At 42.2% G+C, this 16,028-nt stretch overlaps 1 protein-coding gene across 1 annotated transcript in view; it reads left to right on the forward strand.

Annotated features, from left to right (window-relative positions):
* TM9SF3 (transmembrane 9 superfamily member 3) overlaps positions 1-16,028 on the forward strand; it is a 75,516-nt gene that overhangs the window by 17,995 nt on the left and 41,493 nt on the right. The window contains exons 3-5 of the mRNA XM_070057481.2: positions 5,472-5,594; positions 9,622-9,782; positions 10,523-10,600. Coding sequence (XP_069913582.1) covers positions 5,472-5,594; positions 9,622-9,782; positions 10,523-10,600 — 362 coding nt within the window. The remainder of the gene's footprint in view (positions 1-5,471; positions 5,595-9,621; positions 9,783-10,522; positions 10,601-16,028) is intronic.

Below are 16,028 nucleotides of genomic sequence, written 5' to 3' on the forward strand. Positions count from 1 at the left end.
GCTTCTTCTGGGTCTCCCATGCGGGAGCAGGGGCCCAAGCACTTGGGCCATCTTCCACTGCTTTCCCAGGCCATAGCAGAGAGCTGGATTGGAAGAGGAGTAGCCAGGACTAGAACCAGCACCCATATGGGATGCCGGCACTTCAGGCCAGGATGTTAACCCACTGTGCCACAGCGCCGGCCCCCTGTTTTTTTACTATTAAAAATAACAATGTGTTTGACTTTCCTTGCGCATAAGTAATGAGTCTCTGAATCTTTTATTTGGATAAATTCTGACTACTGAATCAAAGGGTATAAACACTTTTAGAATGTTTCCTTAGAATTTTTATTTATTTATTTATTTATTTATTTGAGATACAGAGAGAGACCAAATGCATTTATGTACAAGAGTGAGTTCTGCTACCTGCTCATTCACTCCCCAAATGCCTGCAGTGACCAGGGCTAGGCAAGCTGAAGCTGGGAGCTGGCATGCAATGAAGTCTCCACATGAGTGGCAGGAGCCCAGCTACTCCAGCCATCACTGTTGTTTCCTGGAATCCGCATTATCAAGAAACTGGAGTCAGAAGCCAGAGCCAGGAATCAAACCTAGGTACTCAAGTGGGGTATGGTCATCATAACCACTAGGCTAAACACTGCTCCTCATGGGTACATGTTGCCATCCACAAAAAACTGCAGTTTATACTGCCAGTTGAGTTGGTTAGTTAATCAGTACTCTTTATGTTGTTTTTTAATTGACTGTGATACACCAGGTTTTCCAGTCCATATTTTCTTTAATTTGTGTGGTTGTTATTGGAATGCCTTCCTGTATTCCAGCGCTATGGTAGGCTCTGAGTACACAGAATTCAACCAGTAACGCTGTGTGTTTCAGGCTTCAGGATTCCTTTTCACAGGCTCTCTGAAATGGTCACCTAATATTATTATGTGAATGAGCTTTCTTGGGGGCGAAGGGAGGTACTGTTTTCATTGGATTCTGAAAGGAATGTAAGGCCCAAGGAGACTCAAGAATACTGTCTTGGAAGATAGGGAACATTGAGTTCTTAACTCTGGGAAAGAGATAGTACAGATGTTGTGTCTGTTTCACAGTTGAGGGTAAATGACTTAACTCCTATTCACATAGCCAGGAAATAGGGGAGCTCAGACTACAACTCATGTTGCTTCCCATTTCTCTATAATAGTGATTATATATTCTCATAGTGATTTCTTGAGAGACCCTGGCAAGTACTGCTGAATTTGAGATAGTGCATATCTGATTTTCTAATTTAGTAGTGTTATCAAAAGATAAGGTAAAGTGCAGCATGATATGTTCTTAGAGAACCTGAGAATAATTATGACATTCTTTTCTCAATGCTACATGTGTTTATTCAGTCATTAACCTGGAGTTTTAATGAGAATTGATGAAAGGTGTATTGGGGTACAGTTTGCAGAATCTAACTTTGCTTTTTATTTGAAAAATCACTTAGCATTTGCTACCTTACAACTTGAGTTTTATTTATTTCCACATTAAAAGTATCTACAGGGTCACTGGCCTAGAGGTTAAGTTGCTACTTGGGATTCCTGTATCCCATATTGGAATGCTTTGTTCTAGCCCAGCCCTGTCTGCTACAGACATTTGGGGAGTGAACCAGTGGATGGGAACCCTCTGTCTCTCTGCCTCTGAAATAAATAAATTAAATTAAACTGCTTCTCAAACTTTCTAGGAAAAGAGGCCAGTTTGTGTTGTTTTTTAAGTATTTACATTGGTAAAATCTTACCTGTATCTTTAGAATTCCCAAGTATGTGGTTTTTTGTTTGTTTGTTTTGTTTTTTGTGTTTTTTTGTCAGAGTTAGAGAGAGAGAGAAAGGTCTTCCTTTCTGTTGATTCACCACCCAAATGGCTGCTACAGCCTGGGTGCTGTGCCGATCCAAAGCCAGGAGCCAGGTGCTTCCCCCTGGTCTCTGAGGCAGGTGCAGGCGCCCAAGCACCTGGGCCATCCTCCACTGCCTTCCCGGGTCACAGCAGAGAGCTGGACTGGAAGAGGAGCAACCGGGACTAGAACCCGGCTCCCATATGGGATGCTGGTGCCGCAGGCGGAGGATTAACCAAGTGAGCCACAGCGCTGGCTCCCCAAGTATGTGTTTTATCTGAGAAAGGTATACCCTATTAATTTTTTTAAAAAGGTTATTTATTTGAAAGGCAGAGTTACAGAGAGGCAGAGAGAGAGAGAGAGGAGAGAGAGAGGTCTCCCATCCACTGTTCACTCCCTAAATGGCTGCAGTGGCTGGAGCTGGGCTGATCTGACCCAGGAGCTTCTTCTGGGTCAAGGACTTGGACCATCTTCTTCTGCTTTCTCAGGCCAAAGCAGAGAGCCGGATCAGAAATGGAGCAGCCAGGACTTAAACTGGCGCCCATATGGGATGCTGGCACTACAGGCAGTGGCTTTACCTGTTACACCACAGTGCCAACCCCAAACCCATTATAATTTTAAAGCAATGATTTATGGTGATGAGTTTCTCAGATTTGTCTTCCAAGTAGATTGTTGAATATCGATTTGGCATATTCATACCCATTGCATTAGTTGACTTCAGAGTGGCTCTATCCTGAGAGAAGTGCTTGTTTTTCAGTTATTTGTGATGTTTATATATATTTTTTACTTGTCTGAAGAGGAATTTCATTAAAATATGACCAACCAGTGCCCTTTTTGCAGTCTGCCATGATTGGCTGCCCGCCTCCTTTTATTTTATTTTTTTAAAGATTTGTTTTATTTATTTGAAAGACAGTTACAGAAAGAGGCAGAGCCTGAGAAAGAGAGGTCTTCCATCCGCTGGTTCACTCCCCAAATAACCGCAATGGTCAGAGCTGAGCTGATCAAAAACCAGGAGCCAGCAACTTCTGGGTCTCCCAGGCAGGTGCAGGGGCCCAAGGACTCGGGCCATCTTCTACTGCTTCCCCAGGCCATAACAGAGACCTGGATCAGAATTGGAGCAGCTGGGACTTGAACTGGCACCCCTGTGGGATGCTAGTGCTGCAGACTGGGGCTTTAACCCACTTTGCCACAGCACCAGCCCCAGGCTTTTCCTTTTACTCTAATTTTTTTTTATATCTATATCACTGAAGGATACCCTTCACCCTCCTTCTCATTCTTTCTGAGAGATCCTGTTCAAAATTTCATTTGTTTTATTGTCTTTTCTCCTACACACATATATGCAGGTATCCATCCATTCATACATAGGTGCATGTGTATGTCCGTACTTTGGTATAACTAATGATTTTGTTTGTTAAATAAATGGAGAATTTTATTCTTAAAATTAAAGTATTGCTACTCTGTGCAGGATACTGAAGCAGGCGTGCTGGGGACGAAAAGGTTGTAGGTAGTTCTGGACATAGCTCTCAAGATCTAATGGTGTTTTTAAGGCACTGACATGTTCCTGTGAAGTTAAAAAGTTGTGTATGCCTTTGGCCATAAGGAAACTGGGTAGTGAAAACCTTGGGGCTTCAGAGAAAGGGATAGGGATAGGCTATGGGATGTGAAAGGTGTGAGGGTGGGAATCGGGGACTAACTGGCCTGTAGAGGACAGCGGGGCTATGAGCGACAGAATTCTAGGATGGGCATATGAGGTGGAGTTAACAGCAGGAGTACAAAAGTCCAGAGGCCAGGGCAGCACCACGTGTGTGGGAACTGCTAGTCTGTGAGGTTCATGGCCCATAGGCAAGAGGGTGGGGTAATAGGTCAGTTGGAAGACAGAGCTGAACTAAAGTTCAGACAAGAGTCTTTGAAAATCTTGAGAGAAGTGTCATATAGTGTATCAGAACTTCCTTCAAAAACCACCAAAGTGCTAATGACCATTATCACATGTGTGTAACAGCCAGGACTTCAGTGGCTTTGCAGAGGGAGCTGTGAGGTCTCCCATAGCTGCTGCAGCCATCTGTTACCCTCCAAGTCTGAGCTCCTTTGATTCTGGCTGGCTGCTCTGTAGCAGCGATGGCCTGCTGCCATTTGTCTGTGATTACACTTCACAGAAATCTCATCTGGGGCGCCCTTGCTGCCAGTGCTGATTCCTGCTGCAGGGACCCTTTTTAGCTGTCTCAATTTCCTAACCTTCCCTTGCTTCACTGCTCAGCCTCAGTTTTTATCATTATGAGAATCCTAAGTTACTTACTGTGTAGAAGGAACTGAGTAGAAAAGAAATCTTTGTAGGCATCATTGTTGTTGCAGAAAAAGCAATTTTCTTCTCCCACTTTGAGGGTGAGAGTATTTTCCTATATTTCATGGGACTTCAGTGTTCACTGGCATCTTGGTGTTGGGGGTTTTGGGATTTTCTCTTTGGGCTTAGTAAAGGGAAGCTGTTCTCTGTTGAGTGTTGGAGAGATAATGTTGCCACATGTCTTGAGTTGTAACTCAGATTGCTATTTTTTACAGAAATAATGTTGTCGGTGACCATAAATTCATGGTTCAACTATACTTTATATTTAAAACGTTTGAATTAGTATTTAAGAAGTTTGTGTATGTTTTTTGGGAGAACTGCATTTCAGATTCTAAATAACCATTATTGTAGTACAAAAAATATAAAAACAGACCTGGGCTTTCTTTTTCGGTTTTTAATTGCTTAAGTGACATACCAAAAGTTTAATCTTTTGATTGACAATTAGAATATTTGTAGGTATTTTTATTTTGTTGTGTTTCATTAGAAACATTAAGTAGATTTTGAAATACTAGATTTGTAAGTTAGAGACCATCTGTATGGAATTATGGTAGTAGTAGTTTTGATAGCAGTTAAGGGTGGAAATGGCTCATCTTAAAGGGACTTTGGGAGAATTTCCAAGTACTGATGCCTGCTGGATTTATTCATTAAACCAATTTATCCATTTTAAAGTTCCTTTGAATCTTTTTAATTGTTTAAGCTATTGTATGTCAAGCAACTATCTTTTTTTTTTTTTTTAAGATGTATTTATTTATTTGAAAAGCAGAGTTACAGAGAGAGAGAGGGAGAGGGAGAGAGGGGTCTTCCATCCTGTGGTTCACTGCCCAGATGGCCACAGTGGCTGGAGCTGAGCCTAGCGGAAACCAGGAGCCAGGAGCTTCTTCCACATCTCCCACGAGAGTACAGGGGCCCAAGGACTTGGGGCCATCTTCTGCTTTCCCAGCCCGTTGCAGGGAGCTGGATTGGAAGTGTAACAGACGAGATTTGAACCAACGCCCAAATGGGATGCTGGCAGTGCAGGCAGCGGCTTTCCCTACTATGCCATTCCCCTAAACTTTGTTTGTAAATGTTCTTGTATAATTTTCTTTATATAAGAGAGAATTTCTTAGAAAATCTTTGAAAATAAAGATTGAGTCTTTGATTATAAAAAAAAAATCTTAAAAGATACATGAATAGTACAGATTCAGCTGTTATGTATAGAAATCTTCAGGAAATGTTGACTTTTTTTCTTGTTATTTTTCCTGTAACTATTTTGCAAACCAGTGGGTAAATTACAATTTTTAATTTACACAGATGATGTGATGCCAGCCACTTACTGTGAAATTGACTTAGATAAAGAAAAGAGAGATGCATTTGTGTATGCCATCAAAAATCACTACTGGTACCAGATGTACATAGATGACTTACCAATATGGGGTAAGTGTTACATGTTATATTTAGAGTTTGGGAATGTTTGTATAATAATCAACATTTATGTAATCACTCTGTTAATGTGATTGGTTCCTATCATTGTGTAAATGTCTTCAGTATTTTCCACTGAAAGATTTTACTTCCAATTTTATGGTCTTGTGTTATTAGTGATTTTTGACAAGACCAAACCTTACTTGAAACTCTGCTTAAGTATAACTTTCATACAGTGTAACTTCTCAGATTCAAGGAATTAAAAAGTTCTTTGGACAGTCTGAAATATCCTCTGCTCTTATTTTTCTTGTTATCTTATTTTACTTTGTGTTTTTAAAAAACAATTGTAGAGACTGAATAAGAGTTTGAAATATGATTCTGCCTGTGGTACTGTGTTAATATGATTTTTAGGTGTGATAGTTTCTGAAATGGCTTATTTACTTTGCTAATTCCTCTTATTTTCCAAATTCCAAATATTTAAAATATTTTATGTTTTAGCCCTTGCTCATGCATGTTAATGGAGAAGAGCTCCATAGTGTTTTCTCATAGTGTTTTTTCTTTTTTTGTCTCTGGACGAAAGATTTTTTTTTTTTTTTTTTTTTTTTTTTTTTGACAGGCAGAGTGGACAGTGAGAGAGAGACAGAAAGGTCTTCCTTTGCCGTTGGTTCACCCTCCAATGGCCGCCACGGCTGGCGCACCGCGCTGATCCGATGGCAGGAGCCAGGAGCCAGGTGCTTTTCCTGGTCTCCCATGGGGTGCAGGGCCCAAGCACTTGGGCCATCCTCCACTGCACTCCCTGGCCACAGCAGAGAGCTGGCCTGGAAGAGGGGCAACCGGGACAGAATCCGGTACCCCGACCGGGACTAGAACCCGGTGTGCTGGCGCCGCAAGGCGGAGGATTAGCCTAGTGAGCCGCGGCGCTGGCTTGGACGAAAGATTTTTAAAGATTGTTAGCCGATTACTGTGCTCATGAGCAACAAACTATGAAAGACTGAATAGAGCAGAGTTGACTGTTATAATAAAATGGAATTTGTAAGAAAGTTAATCTCAGATATTTGTGTGCCTCATCTTTACTGTTGCATGTTAAGTAGGTATATGTAGTAAGCATTTCATATAAATCATTGTAATTAGAGTTACAGCAACACAGACATTTCTGATCAACTCGGAGGTAGTGACTATTGACTAAAGTTTTATGAGCCTGTGTATATATGTATATATATATAAATATATGAGATTCCATTAGTCTGAGCTCCCTTAGCTTTTGGTGAGAGAGCAGTTTCCTCCCTTTTTTTTTTCTTTTAAAAAAATTGCCTAGAGCCGGCGCCGCGGCTCACTAGGCTAATCCTCTGCCTAGCGGCGCCGGCACACCGGGTTCTAGTCCCGGTTGGGGCGCTGGATTCTGTCCCGGTTGCCTCTCTTCCAGGCCAGCTCTCTGCTGTGGCCAGGGAGCGCAGTGGAGGATGGCCCAAGTGCTTGGGCCCTGCACCCCATGGGAGACCAGGAAAAGCACCTGGCTCCTGCCATCGGATCAGCGCGGTGCGCCGGCCGCAGCGCGCTGGCCGCGGCGGCCATTGGAGGGTGAACCAACGGCAAGGGAAGACCTTTCTCTCTGACTCTCTCTCTCACTGTCCACTCTGCCTGTCAAAAAATAAAAATAAAAAAAAAAATTAAAAAAAAATTGCCTATGGGTTTTTTCTGACTTCTTAAGTGTTTTTCAGTCAGTGCTGTAAGCTGCTGCTGCTGCTTCTTTTTATTTTTTTTTAAAGATTTATTTATTTGAAAGGCAGAGTTACAGAGAAGCTGAGAGAGAGAGAGAGAGAGAGAGATCTTCCGGAGAGAGAAAGCGAGCGAGAGAGCGAGCGAGAGCTTCCGTATGCTGGTTCACTCCCCAGAAGGCTGCAAAGGCCAGAGCTCTGCTGATCCGAATCCAGGAGCCAGGAGCTTCTTCTGGGTCTCCCATACAGATGCCAAAGGACTTGGACCATCCTCCACTACTTTCCCAGGAAGTGGCAGAGAGCTGGATTGGAAGTAGAGCAGCCGGGAGTCAATCCGACACCTATATGGGATGCCGGCACTGCAGGCTGCGGCTTTACCTGCTATGCCACAGAGCTGGCCCTGTAAGCTTCTTTAACAACGTTGGCAGCTGTGCTTTTTTTTGTCTTAAAAAATGTGTAAATATTTTTCAACCCTGGAACTCCAGGTTGTGCCGTCTTTGGGGAGATACTTCTGGATGTCCTATAATGTCTGAGCCTTGGAGAATCCCTGTATGGAGAAAAAAAAAAGTTCTTCTCTGATTTTTTGGGGTAAAGGTTTCAGAATTGATTTTAAAAGCCTCTTAGAGAATAGCTTCTTATTTGATATTGTATCTGCCTCCAAAGTCTGGCTTTCAGAGCAGACAGGCAAATAAACCTTAATGAAATTCATTATTAGAAAAATTTCGTTACCCCTATACAACCCCAAACAAAACAAAACTATACTTCTTGAATTTGTATCATTAGAAAGAATCATTTTTGTCAATAATCAAATAATCCTTTCTAAGAAATCATCTTATTTTTTTTCTAATGCTTTAACAGGGTGCACTGACCATGACAGGAAGGCCTTCAGTAACTTACAGAGCTTAAGGCTCTTGGAAAGTATACAGGCTTGTGGGGGAACACTGGAAAAATGCTGACAGGGAACAAGAGATGATTCCTCAGCTACCATCTACTGTCCTCACATTTTTGAAATTTTACCTTCAATATCGCAAATTATGATCAAAGTGATCATTTTAAACTATTGCCTCATGACTGTTTATCTTCACTTCTTTCATTTTAATGACTTTCTGTGGACAGGTACAGAACTTGAGGCATAAAGAGGAGGCATTTTTTAAAGAAGATTTATTTATTTTTATTTGAAAGAGTTAACAGAGAGGAGAGGCAGAGAGAGAGAGAGGTCTTCCTTCCAATGGTTCACTCTCCAGTTGGCCACAATGGCCGGAGCTGCGCCAATCTGAAGCCAGGAGCCAGGAGTTTCTTCTGGGTCTCTCGTGTGGGTGCAGGGGCCCAAGGAGTTGGGCCATGCTCCACTCCTTTCCCAGGCCATAGCAGAGAGCTAGATTGGAAGTGGAGCAGCTGGGTCCCATATGGAATGCCGGTGCCTCAGGCCAGGGCATTAACCCGCTGCACCACAGCGCTGGCCCCAAGAGGAGGCATTTTAAGTTTGAGACCCAGGTATACAAGTGTGCATCCTATTAGGAATGGGTAGATAATAGGTTATTGGAGAGGGTGTTCTACTGGGCCTCTGGAAACTTTGGTTTTCATTTTTCTTTGAGAACTAGTGGTGAAGTAACCTTACAGAAGGTGATATAGAAGAATTGAGAAATTTTGGGCTGCTAAATAGTATGCACATGTAAGGTGATAATTGTTACAATGAAGGTGAAACTAATGACAGTTATGAACTTTGAGGATCAAATTAATGGTACCTTATGCTGAACTGTTCATTATTTTTTTAAAGTTTTTTTTTTTTATTTATTTGAAAGGCAAAAATAGAGGAGAAAAGAGAAGGGGGTAGTGGGGAGAGAGAACTTCCATCCACTGGTTTATTCCCCAAATGGCGCAGCCAACGTCCAGGGCTAGGCCAGGCTGAAGTTAGGAGCCAGGAGCCTCTTCCAGGTCTTCCATACGGGTGGCAGGGCCCTAGGGCTTGGGCCATCCTCCACTGCCTTCTCAAGTGCATTAGCAGGGAGCTGGCTTGGAAATGGAGCAGCCAGGTTTCGAACTGGCAACCTTGTGGGGTGCTGGCACTGCAGGCCGCAGCTTAATCTTCTGTACCACAGCAGTGGCCTCTGTTCATCACTTTCTTGATGTGGAACGGCCATGGTGTATGTTTGCTAGGTAGTTAACAAAGAGCAGAAGTCCTGCCTGCACTTCTGCCTTGTTCTGCCTATAAGGAGTAGTAGTGATAAACGCTTTTATATACAAAAACATTTGAATGTGCATTACCTTCTAGGATATTTTAAATGTTAAGTGGTATTACCTTGTATAAAGTGTTTTTTCTTTTGTAGGTATTGTTGGTGAAGCAGATGAAAATGGAGAAGATTATTATCTTTGGACCTACAAAAAACTTGAAATAGGTTTTAATGGAAACCGAATAGTTGATGTTAACCTAACTAGTGAAGGGAAGGTGAAACTGGTTCCAAATACTAAAATCCAGATGTCTTATTCAGTGAGTATTAACATAATTGTGTGCAGGAAGATGTGTTTGTGATCTAATGTCAGCAATTGTGTTTTCAAACTTCAGTAAATGAAATGTGGCTTGAAATGGGACATTTCAAAATATTATTATTGTTCTGTTTTCTCAGTGTGCCTAGTAGCCTCCTAAAAGCAGGCAGTAGGTTTGTTTCTGGTCTGTCATGTTAGATGCCAATTAAGCATTTGTGGGACCTGCTATTTGTTTTTTACAGTACCGTTTGCTATTAGAACTGCCATTTATTTTCCTTGTAACTGGGATGAGTCTGTTACTAGTAGATAATAGTAGTGTTCAAGCTTTGTGCACATATGCCTAGTGCAAATAATATTTGCATAGCTAAACATGAAGAAATTTGATAGTTGTGATAAAAATAATGCAATAAGGATAAATTCTAATTAGTTTAAACACTTATAACATGATTCTGTTAAGTTAGTTCTTAACACATTTTTCAGGTCAGAATATGTAATTCAAGAGTAATAAACAATCCTTGAAAACTGAAATGATCCCTTTAAGTTGTAAGTTTAATTAATACACAGAAAACTTGGATTAGTTTTTGTAATGTCTTTTTAAGCTTCACTGATTGTCAGTAACTTTGCACTGTTTTTTTATTTTTAACTCTAAGTTTGTAAATCTTTCTAATTTTGCTTAAGGTGTTGTCATCAATTGTTGATTTGTTTATTGGCCTTTGTTTTTAAATGGAAAAACATTTTTTTCAGGTAAAATGGAAAAAATCCGATGTAAAATTTGAAGATCGATTTGACAAATATCTGGATCCATCTTTTTTTCAACACAGGGTAGGTAAATAGTTTGTATAGCTTTGCACCAGGTTAACAAACACAGGGGACCTGCCATATGCAAGGCACTGTGCTGAATGAAGGCTGTGGATTTCAAGATTTAGCTAATGATGATTGCAAGTATGACCTGGGGGTGTCATAGGGTGGTAGGAGGTGGTAGAAGGCAAACCAAAAGCTCACTTTTTCATGCCTGTAGTTTATAATAATTAAGAGATACACAAGGAAGAATACAACATGTGGGAGGCCAGAATGTTACTCTTCAAAGAAGGCTATAATATGGGAGAATGCAGTTCATATCCATGGTTGTTAAGTGGGCTTCTTAGAACTGAAACTTAAATTAGATTTAAAACAGACAGTGCTGGACTGTTGGAGGCTTCCCTGTGTAGGTAACTGCACTTGTAAAACTTAAGGTCTACGTACTTTGTTATACCTAGTGGTTTCCTTTAAACTTAGGATCAAAAGCTTAAAGGAGTTGTAGGAAATAAAGTATGTGGATATTTGGGGGGAGAGTATTCCAGGCAGAGGTGACACTTATTAAAAGCCTGTTAAAGTGGGGACCTGCTTGTGGTTTGAGGATGAGCAGAAGATGAAGTCAGCAAGGTTGCAGGAGCCAAATCATCCGTGGCCCTTGAAAGGACTTCCTTTACTCTTGAATGTGAAGGATCTAGGGGAGTGCTGTAGTGTTTTTAGAGAGCAGGGGAGAGGTAAATCTGACTTACCTGCTAATTTAGGTTATTAGGTTGGGAGTAGGTTCTGTGAGGTTAAGGTTGGAGCAGGGAGACTAATGAAGAGGATATGGTAGCAACTCATATAAAAAGTGAAGGTAACCCAGACCAGGGTGGTAAGTGACCTAGGGGGTGAAAATGTTAGACTGTTAATATATTGTGAAGATAGAGCCAACAGGATTTTCTAATTGACAGAAAGATACAGAAGGGTTGAAAAGAACTCCAGGGTTTTCAGTCTGAGCAACTGTTAGAATGGAGCTGCTCTCACTAGGGCCATATTTTGAGATTGGGACTTAAAAGTTTCAAGATGTCTGTAAGATACCCAAATGGAGACACTTTCCATTAAGTTGGATATGTCAATATGGAGTCCTGAGGAAGAGGTCTGGGCTAGAGATAGATACAAGTTTTTCAGTAATTGATATATAAGTACTGTTGTGTTTTTTTTTGACAGGCAGAGTTAGTGAGAGAGAGATACAGAGAGAAAGGTCTTCCTTCCGTTAGTTTACCCCCCCCCCCCCCCACCACCACCAAATAACAGCTACGGCCAGAGCTGCGCCGATCCGAAGCCAGGAGCCAGGTGCTTCCTCCTGGTCTCCCATGCGAGTGCAGGGCCCAAGCACTTGGGCTATCCTCCACTGCCTTCCCGGGCCACAGCAGAGAGCTGGACTTAAAGAGGAGCAACCGGGACAGAATCTGGCGCCCTGACCAGGACTAGAACCCGGGGTGCCGGCGCTGCAGGCGGAGGATTAGCCTAGTGAGCCGTGGCACCAGCTATAAGTAGTATTAAAAGCTGTGAGATTGGATATGATTTCCAAGGATTGATTCCTGGTGTAGTAAGAAGAGTTAAGGGAGAATAGGAAATCTAGCTAATGGCTTTGGGGAGTGAGGACAAAAAGTAATCTGTCATACAAAGGAAGTGTGTTGTGGAGGATAGAAAGATTAGTTCTGAATTTATTGCTGATATGTCAAGTAAGATGGGTACTGAAAAGCAACTGTTGGGTTCATCTGGAGTTATCGGTGGACTTGATGAATAGCAGTTTCTGTGTAGTGGTGGGGCAAAATCTGAATGGAGCTACTGTGAAGATTGACAGGAAAGAAATTGGAGACAACAAGTACAGACCTGTGAGGAGATTGGCTGCTAAATGGAGCAAAGAAATAGTGCAGTAGCTGGTAGGGAAGATGGAGACAGGAATTATTTTTTTTAAGATTAAAGAAGCATATTAAGTAAATATGCCGGCAGGGTTCAGCAGACTGCCAAAAACTGACAGTGTACAGGAGCGATGGGAAACATGTGCAGTGTTTTCCTTTTGTAGGTGAGAGGGGATGGAATCTACTATGTAAGTGTAGGGACTTACTATGTAAGTATAGGGACTGTTTCTAGTCTAGTGGCTGAAAACACAGCATAGGAGCTAAACCAGATTCAAACTCGGCTAAATGACCAGGTCTCCACCTCCTGTTTTCCTCAGTAGTTAAGCAGGGACTGTAATACTTTACAGGGTTGTGGGGAAATTTCACTTTGATAATATATGGCCTGAAGCACCTACTTTGGTGTTTTGCACATAGCTGGTTCTCAGTAAGAGGCAGCACTATTGGTGTGGTTAATTATTGTGTCCTAAACTTATGACAAATTCAAGGTGCTGCTCTAGGATTATCAACACTAGGGGGTGCTGGAGTGCAGCAGTTACTAGGGTTAGTTACCCCTTTGTGATGTCCGGTTTCTTTATTGTTTTCGAGAAATGGTTTCCCTGATGCAATAATTATAAAAATGTTTTCCCCCAAAATAAATTTCATACCTTTCTCTTTGTCTCTCTCTCTCACTGTCCACTCTGCCTGTCAAAAAAAAATTCATAATCTTAGAATAAAAGAATATTATAAAATGTCAAGTTATTGGTGGTGCATTATAACAGGTATTGCTATCAAGTTTGTGTCTTAGAAAATAGAAGAGAGCCTTGTTATAAATATTAGCATTTATGTCGTATCTCTCATTACTGCATAGTAACTATGCAAAACTTCTATTGTCTTTAACAGTTTAATGATAAGAGTCATGTTTTTCCCCCTCTTGACCTCTTCTGAGTTATTATTAATTTCCCAGTATAGAAGCAAAACCAAATCTTTGGAAAAGCCTAACATTTTATATATATATTTCTTTCTTTCTTTTTTTTTTTTTAGAATTATTTATTTGAAAGTGAGAGTTGCATAGAGAGAGAGAGGAGAGGCAGAGAGAGAGAAAGAGGTTTTCCATCCATTGGTTCACTCCCTAGTTGGCCGCAACTGCTGCAGCTGTGCCGATCTGAAGCCAGGAGCTTTTTCTGGGTCTTACGCGGATGCAGGGGCCCAAGAACTTGGGCGATCTTCCACTGCTTTCCCAGGCCATAGCAGAGAGCGGGATCGGAAGTGGAGCAGCCTGGACTCAAACTGGCGCCCATATGGGATGCTGGCACTGCAGGCAGTGGCTTTACCCACTACACCACAGCGCCACCCCCCCCCCCTTTTTTTTTTAAGATTTATTTATTTACTTGAAAGGCAGAGTTACAGAAAGGCAGAGGCAGAGAGAGAGGGATGCCTTCCATCTGCTGATTCACTCCCTAGGTGGCCAGAGCTGCACTGATCTGAAACCAGGAGCCAGGAGCTTCTTCTGGGTCTCCCATGTGGGTGCAGGGGCCCAAGTTCTTGGACCATCTTTCACTCCTTCCCCAGGCGAGTTGGATTGGAAATGGAACAGCTGTGATTCGCACCAGCACCCATATGGGATGCCAGTACCACAGGCGGCAGCTTTGTTTGCTATGCCATGATGCCAGCCCTGGAAAAGCCAATCGTTACTAACTACCCTTATAAATCTTAAGTGATACTTTTATAATAAAGTTTTATAACCTTTTTGGGGAAAACATTTTAAAATATAATGTATTCATTGTTTCCTTTATAATTTCAGTAGGTGGTCAATAAATAAATAGAGTGAATGAAAGAATGCTCTTATGAAGTGGCATTGACTCTCTCCTTTTTTCAGGAAGAGTTTATCCCTGATGCCTCAGGGTAGGTAAGAGGGCCTGGAGCCCTTTATCATAGTGCACAGCCTCAACAGAGTAGCCCAAGTTAAAAATCTATCCTGATTACATAAGATAGTATGTCCATATGTTCAGTTTTCTATGTATGTATGTGTGGAAGGTTAGAGCAAGAGGATGTCTATGAGAAGTAGAGTCTTGTACCTATGAGGTTTTATGGAGGAAAGAGTACATGAGTTGGAATTAGAGACTAGTTAGAATTTATAAAGTGAATAGGAGCACATCCTGTGAGAGAAGAAATTATGAGAAAACACAGAGATGGAAGTGAGTATGCTGTGCTTGTCGGTCATTGAGGAGGTATAGGCCTGACTGGAATATAGAATATAATGGAATGAAAGATTGATTAGATAAGGTGAGGTAGCCCTATTTCAGGAAGTATTAAATACTGGAGAAAAATAAGATTTAGGCCAGCACCGCGGCTCAATAGGTTAATCCTCCACCTGGAGCGGCGCCCGGCACACCGGGTTCTAGTCCCGGTTGGGGCGCCGCATTCTGTCCCGGTTGCCCCTCTTCCAGGCCAGCTCTCTGCTGTGGCCAGGGAGTGCAGTGGAGGATGGCTCAAATGCTTGGGCCCTGTACCCCATGGGAGACCAGGATAAGTACCTGGCTCCTGCCATCGGATCAGCACGGTGCACTGGGCGCAGCGCGCCGGCCACGGCGGCCATTGGAGGGTGAACCAACGGCAAAAGGAAGACCTTTCTCTCTGTCTCTCTCTCTCACTATCCACTCTGCCTGTCAAAAAAAAAAAAAATTAAGATTTAAAAATGTTTTAATTTGTAATTTATTTGAAAGGTAGCCCCTTCCCCCACACATCTACAGAAGAGTGAGAGATGATGAGAGAAAGAACGTGATCCCATCCTTGGTTTACTCCTGAAATGCTTGCAACAGCTGGGGCTGGGCCAGGTGAAGCCAGGAGGTAGGAACTCAGTCCAGGTCACTTATGTGGGTGGCAGGAACCCACGTACTTGAGCATCATCACTGCCTCCCAGGGTGTATGTTAGCAGGAAGCTGGAGTCAGGAGTGGAGCCAGGACTCCAACCCAGGCACTCTGCTATGGGATGCATTTTAAGATGTGTCACTGTAAGTGTTAGCATAGGGGAGTGATATATGAATGTGTTTCAGAAAGATTTTTCTTGGTAACTTTTTACAGGATCGAAGGGGAGGACAAAGACACACACAAACTAGCCAACTAGGAAGCCATTAGAACAGTCAATGTATGAGATGATGGTGTAGGAATAGAGAGAAAGGGAGAGATACAGGAGACATTTTTGAAGGAAAATAGAAGTCAATAATTGTTACCTATGAAGTCATTAAGGAGAAGCAAGAACCAGAGCTAATTCTGAATTTCCAAAGCCAAATGTTCACACGTGACATGTTATGAGTTTGCTTTTGGGAAGCTGAGTTTGAAATTTCAGGAAGGCATTCAAGTGGAAACTATTGTTGTTAGCAGAAGTCTGAAAAATGAGAAAGAAAGTTAGAGATTAGGAGCAGGTTGGGCATTTAGGAATGGAGGGTGTTGTCATTAGAACACTGGTTGAAAGTTCCAAGAGCCTAAAGAGGTCACAGCAGAGTACCAAGAGGGGAGCTTTGGGGGCAGGCAGTTCCCAAAGGGTGGGATGAACCGGTAGAAACAGGAGAAGCTGC

This window comes from Oryctolagus cuniculus, chromosome 15 (genome assembly GCF_051225735.1).
Source record: "Oryctolagus cuniculus isolate XC-2025 breed Fujian yellow rabbit chromosome 15, ASM5122573v1, whole genome shotgun sequence".
Taxonomy (NCBI): Eukaryota; Metazoa; Chordata; class Mammalia; order Lagomorpha; family Leporidae; genus Oryctolagus; species Oryctolagus cuniculus.